This window comes from Crocodylus siamensis, chromosome 13 (genome assembly GCF_052110815.1).
Source record: "Crocodylus siamensis isolate JL-2025a chromosome 13, ASM5211081v1, whole genome shotgun sequence".
NCBI classification, from domain to species: Eukaryota; Metazoa; Chordata; order Crocodylia; family Crocodylidae; genus Crocodylus; species Crocodylus siamensis.
The window spans coordinates 5,480,558-5,486,557 of record NC_143407.1 but is presented as its reverse complement, the minus strand read 5'-3'; the positions used below and the strand labels follow the sequence as shown (position 1 = coordinate 5,486,557).

General features: G+C 53.2%; 1 protein-coding gene across 2 annotated transcripts in view; it reads right to left on the bottom strand.

Annotated features, from left to right (window-relative positions):
• Positions 1-449: 449 nt before the first annotated feature.
• LRRN2 (leucine rich repeat neuronal 2) overlaps positions 450-6,000 on the bottom strand; it is an 87,460-nt gene continuing 81,909 nt past the window's right edge. For both annotated transcript variants that reach the window (XM_090026206.1, XM_090026205.1), the window contains exon 2: positions 450-4,092. In XM_090026206.1, the coding sequence (XP_089882332.1) occupies positions 1,651-3,825 (2,175 nt within the window). In that variant the 5' untranslated portion in view covers positions 3,826-4,092 and the 3' untranslated portion in view covers positions 450-1,650. The remainder of the gene's footprint in view (positions 4,093-6,000) is intronic.

The following is a 6,000-nucleotide window of genomic DNA, read 5'->3' as shown; positions in this document are numbered from 1 at the left end:
AACAAGCGCCTTGTCAGGCGGTGGGTCTAAAGCCTTATTCCTGCCTCTGAGGACAAGCCTGCATTTATCGTCTCTCCCAGCATTTGGGAAGCAAAACCACATCTACAACCAGGAGCGCTGTTCTTTCCAGTGACAAGATTGGCATCAGTTTCCACTGACTCTTTTCTGACAGCTTCTTGCTATCTCTCCAGCCATCTGTTTATTTCTCTCTTGATTAACTCATCTCTCTTTTCAATCTCTCTCTCTCTCTTTCCATTTGGTCCCCCAAACATTAAATCTGGCACCTTGGAATATTAAAATTAAATATGGATTTAAAACAACAACAAAAGAAACGCTCTATAGGTCGCTAGGGAAGAGGAATCGCTTCCCCAGCCTCGCCGATCTCCAATTCTACGCACGGCAGCCTCTTTTGGTTTGGCGTAATAAGAAACAGACAGGGGGAACTCACGTTGTCCACTGGTGTGTTTCATTTGCAATTTTAATTGCTTATCAGACAAAGAGAGGCGATGACAGCACTGGCGAATTGAACGTTCATCCTCTCTCCCCACCCCATAAAGACTCCGTCCTCTTTCATCTCCTGAGATGTTGCAAGTTATGCGGTGGGATGTGCGTCGAGGGCAAAGTGCAGCCGTTCTCGAAGATGAGACTTTGTTCTTGGAACCTCTCTCACATCAAAGTTTCCTCCCCCTTCTCCCCGTCTGTCCATCCCCCCTGCCTGTATCTGAAGCTATGTTTTTCTAGCATGAAGCCTTCTAGCTATAGACCAGTGTACAAAGGATTTTGTCTGGGTTTTTTCTTTTTTTTTTACAAAAACAGAAAAGCAAGAATTTCCTTTTCCCCCTCCCCACTTTTTTTTTTCTTTTTGTAACATTATCCACAAAAGTTTACAAAATAGCCTTGAAATTAAGCTCTTGGGTTATAGCATCCAATTGGCTTTTCCCAGCAGAATTCAGCCAGATCCAGGAAGCTGTTGCTAGGCAATTGGGAGATGCATCATCATCATCATCATTTCTTTTTTTGTTTCGCTAGCCCCAGTCATCACCTTTCCCTCCCCCAGGTTCCTGAAGGTGACCGCAAGTGAGCAAAAACCAGGTGTAGAAAGGGGGTTGGCGGGTTGGATTTATGGGTATTAATGGCTGCTCAATGACAAAAATGAAAAAGATCCTATCCCCAGGGAAAGGCCTTTTTGTATTTCCAAGACAGGGACTGTCCGACTGGGCTTGTGGCAGCTGGGGTGCTGGAGAACATGGGCAGGGTCAAGTGTATGGCTGTTCACAAGCACAGCAAGGTGCTCCCCAGCTCAGGCTTTCTGCTCTGGGCATTGCCCTCCGTGCCCTATCTCCAGAGGCCATTTGCTTGTGGCCCTTTCCCCCTGCACCAGAGAGTTGTCTATAAGGGAGACAATCTGGCCAAAGGCTGAGGGGTGACTTGGGTGGGGCGTGCGGGCAGAGGCACATGGCAAAGCCTACCCTGGTGGCCATGCCCGCTCTGTCTGCCATGCTGCTGTGTTCGTCGGTCAAGTCTTTTTTTTTTTTTTTTTAATTTTTTTTTCGCTTTTTGGTAAAAAAAAAAAAAAAAAAAAAAATCCAGTTTCTCCTGCCTTCCCTCCGCCCCTCACACTGTCCCCACCACGCTTTAGCAGGGTGACCTTCAAGAGTCCAGGGGCGGTGCTTGCACTTCCACAGCGAGAAGCTTGTCCCCATGCTGCCCTTGATCCCAGGGTTGGATGAAAGGAGGATAGACCACGCGCACCGAGGAAGAACCCGGCTTCCATGGTATGCAGTGGGGGAGCAGCTTCTCCGGGCTCCCAGGCTGTGGCCTGAAGGAACCGAAGCCATAGTGGCCTATGAGGCTGATGGAGAGCAGCAAGATGCAAAGGGCCAGCACCGTCAAGATGCTCTGCCTACTCTCCAGGTACCTATAGCGATAGCTGGCCTCTTTAGTCCTGGCATTCACACAGGCCGCCTTGGTCTGCAAGTCTACAAATACCAGGTGAAGGCAGGCCCAGTATTCAGTGTCCTGGTGGAGCCGGGTGATGTTGTACGTGTGGGTGCCTGCAGGGATCCGAGCTACGTTGGTGAGGTCCACGCTGGAGCTGAAAGCAAAGCTGGACCAGGTGAGGTTGGAGGAGACGGTGTTGAGGTGCGGCTTCCACGTCACCAGGATGTGATAGGCCTGAACTTCCTTCACCAGGAGCTCCAGGCTGTCCTCGCTGACAGGGAAGGAGCTGTTGACCGTCAGCCTGATGGTCTTCGTGTCGGCACCGATGAGGTTGTGGGCCACACACGTGTACAACCCGGCCTCCCGTGCAGTGATCTGGTGAATCTCCAGAGTCCCTTCAGGGTGCACCGTGAACCGCCCATCTTGGGAGTAGGGGATCAACTTGACCCCCGACGGCGTGACCCAGTAGATCTCTGGCTCGGGTTCGGCCAGGGCCCTGCAGTGCAGTGAGATGTTCTCGCTGTCTGCCACCTCCACGCGGGAGGGGAGGCTCCTGGCGGAGATGAGGGGGAGGCACCGGTCGGTCATTTCCCGGAAGGGCACGTCCCGGATGTGCCTCCTCTGCAGGTCCGGGGGCTCGGCGCACAGCGTGGACTGCGGCTCGATGAAGCGGATGTGGTTCTCGGTGCTGTTGACCCAGCGGATGACGCAGTCGCAGCGGATGGGGTTGCTGTGGATGCTGATCTCCTGCAGGTTGGGTAGGGACTCCACTGTCTGCTTATGCAAGGCACTTAGGGCGTTGTTGTTGAGCATGAGGGTTTCCATTTGGGGGAGGTGGTGGAAAGCACTGGGGTGGATGAAGGACAGCTTGGGGTTGTTGGTCACATCCAGCTTGGTCAGCTCCGGGAGGTTGATCAAGGCAAACTTGTCTATGGAAACCAGCTCCTCCATGTTGTTCAGTCCCAGCTCCTTGAGGTGCAGCATGTTGGTGAAGTCACTCTGCTTAATCCTCTGGAGCGGGTTTTTATTCAGGTCCAGGAATTTAAGGCCGGGGACTTGCTGCAGTGCCCGTTTGGGGACATTCATCAGCTTGTTGTCATAGAAGGACAAGCTCTCCAAGCTTCTCAGGCCCTCCAGGGCATAATCTGAGATCTCCCTCAGGTTCATCCCAGCCAGAACCAAGCTCCTCAGGTTCGACAGCGGCCTGAAGTTCATATCCAAGATGGCATCCACCTTGTTGCCCCCGATCATGAGGATCTCTAGGCTGGGGAGCATCTGGAACCAGCGGCTGTCGACCGTCCTCAGCAGATTCGAGTTCAGGTGGAGTCGAAGGAGGTTACCGAGCCCCGAGAAGGCCCTGGGGGAAATCCTGCGCAGCTGGTTGTGGTTCAGGTACAGCTCCTGGAGGTTGGCCAGGCCAGAGAAGCTGTTATCGGGCAACTCGGCCAGCTGGTTCTCTTCCAGGTGGAGGCTCAGCAGCTGGGGCATGTTCTTCAGGCCGAAGTCCCAGACGCTGGAGAAGCTATTCTGCGACAGGTCCAGCTCGGTGAGGTTTTTCAGATAGTCCAGCTCACTCTGGTCGATCCTCGCGATGTTGTTGCTTTGCAAGAGCAGGGTCTGGGTCCCCTCTGGCAAGCTCTCAGGCACCGTGGAGATGAACAAGTCATTGCAGTCCACCGTGGTCGCCTCCCTGTAGGCGGACCGGGGGGTGTACCATGGCCTGATCTGGCAGATGCACTGCAGCGGGCATTTGACCTTCCAGGGCACGATGGGGATGGCTGCAACAGTTGCCACACAGAGGAAAAGCAAGTTCATTTGAAAGTGTCTCATTTTTAATGGGCAAGACCGAGCTCCTCCCAAGACGAAAACATTCATTGGGCACATCCAGAACTGGGCATGGGGAGACGGCGTGGTGGAAGCAGAGCAAGCAGAAAAAACCCACGCCCCACTAGGCCCTCTACCCTTCACAGTGTGCTCCCAGGGTGCTACTGTCCCCGTGGAAGGCGGCCCAGCCTGGCCTTCCCAGCGGAAGAGGTCATAATACGCTGGGCAACGCGTGGGCCTCTAGTCAAAGCTTCTCCTCTTTCTCCTCCCGAAGCCAATCATTTTGGCACGTGGCTGCATGTTTGGGGTTCCTCCTCAAGGTCATTCCTGCAAGAGACCAAACAAGGGTGCGTGAGAGGAGAATCGTGCAAAGGGCAAACAGGCGAGATGGGGGGAAAGGCTGATGGAGAGAACTAGGGGAAGGCTGGTGTCATGCTGGAAGCACCAAGCAGGGGAGATCTGGGCTGAGCTCTTGGCTCTGCTGCAGGCTATATGTGGGACTTTGGAAATACTGCGTCATCTCTGCACCTCCTCCTTTCTATACAAGGGGTCCGATTCATACTTCTCCTCTCCCATCCTTTGTCTATCTTGTCTGTTCCTTGAGCTGGGCCTATCTCTTGCTAGGTGAATGTGTGATGCCCTGATCTCAACAGCATCTTCTAGACACTGCTGTCATACAAATGCCGATCATCCCTTTCTTTACTGAGCTCCATTAAAGAACAGAGAAGAGTCTGAAGGAAGACCTTGGAAATCAGCACCCTTGATTTTAGTGTCTCAGGGCCTGTTCCCGCCATTGGGATGGGTCCCTTAGCCAACCCAGGCCTCTGGATCTCCATGTTCCCTGGACTTTGAGCATGTTCAGGCCTAGATACCAGGCATCTGGTCTTGGACCCATCTCTGCTAATGTAAATGGCTAATGTTAGAGCTACGGAGGAAAGCAGCTTAGATTCAGTCTTGTTAGTCAGGGCAGAATGTAAGTGTGGTGTAATAGGGTATTTGGAGGAAAAAAAACAATACAACAAGGCTGTTGGAAGGGGATTTTGGCTTGGAGGCATAAGCCAACTAATTGGGTCAAGGAGAAATGTGTCCCCAAGGGAAATTATCCCATAACTGTTCCCTTCAAAACTTCATGCACCTTCCTTTGAAAGAGCTGCTGTTGGAGCACGGGCAAGGGCACGTTGCTAGGCCAGCTGGGTCTCCGGCCACATCCAGGCAGGCCAGTAGCTCCAGCAGGTCTTTATAAAGGGCTGAAAGAATCAGCCTGTTTGTGGACTGAGCCGGGAACCAAGGGACGGCGATGTGTGAGCACTGGGGCACGAGGAGGTGTGGGGGCTTTCTGGGGACTGAATCCTACATCCAGGCAAACATCTGCTGGTGTGACCCCAAAGCAGGAAGAAAGCTTTCGAAGAGTGATAAAAACCCCTGCCCTGCCATCCATTCCCTCTATCCAGAGGGACAAAATAAAAGGGGCGGGGGGCAGCTAGATGTAAACTCAGGAAGCGCCTCGTTTGCTGAAGAGGAAGATCATGGCAAATGCATGACTTGCACACTTTCAGAGAGCAGCCTGCAGGCAATCCTTCAGACGCTCCACAGTCAAGTGTGACTAATGCACGGCGCTGCCCAGGGGGGCACTCTAATCAGAGAGGCCTCCTGGGGGGGCGAGACATATCTCGACTGAAAAGCCTTGTTGCCCCTTGATTACCCGCCCCCGTGGCATCACCATTGCTGTGATTATTGTGGGGTCCTGCAAGGCTCCCCGTGGAAAGGAGATGAGGGGAATGAGTCAGACTGTCATTGCCCCTTGCCATCGGAAAGGCGGTAATTGCTAGCGGGAACTGTGCAGCGGGGGCTCTGACGCACCAGCTGTTTTCTGGTCTGAATACAGGGGGAGAACGCAGATCTTTTTGGGGGAAAAGATCTGACAGGTTCAGCGCTGGGGGAAACCACTGTTTGCTCACTGAGCTCAGTCCAATCTTCTTAACCTAACACAAGCCATGCCAGACTGGGTAAGACCATGGGTTAACCATCCCTGGAGCCCGTGTCTCTTTGGGGCTCAGAGTGGATGCTACGGGGAAGAGTATTCAAGCAGGGCCTGTGCAGACGGATCTGTCCCCTGTTCCCTCTCCCCCTGCAGCGTCTCGCATTCAGAGGCCTGGAAAGTCCTAACATGGAGGCTGCATGCCTAATGATCATGTTTAATCCCCACTGATGGACCTGTCCTCCACAGAGTTGTCC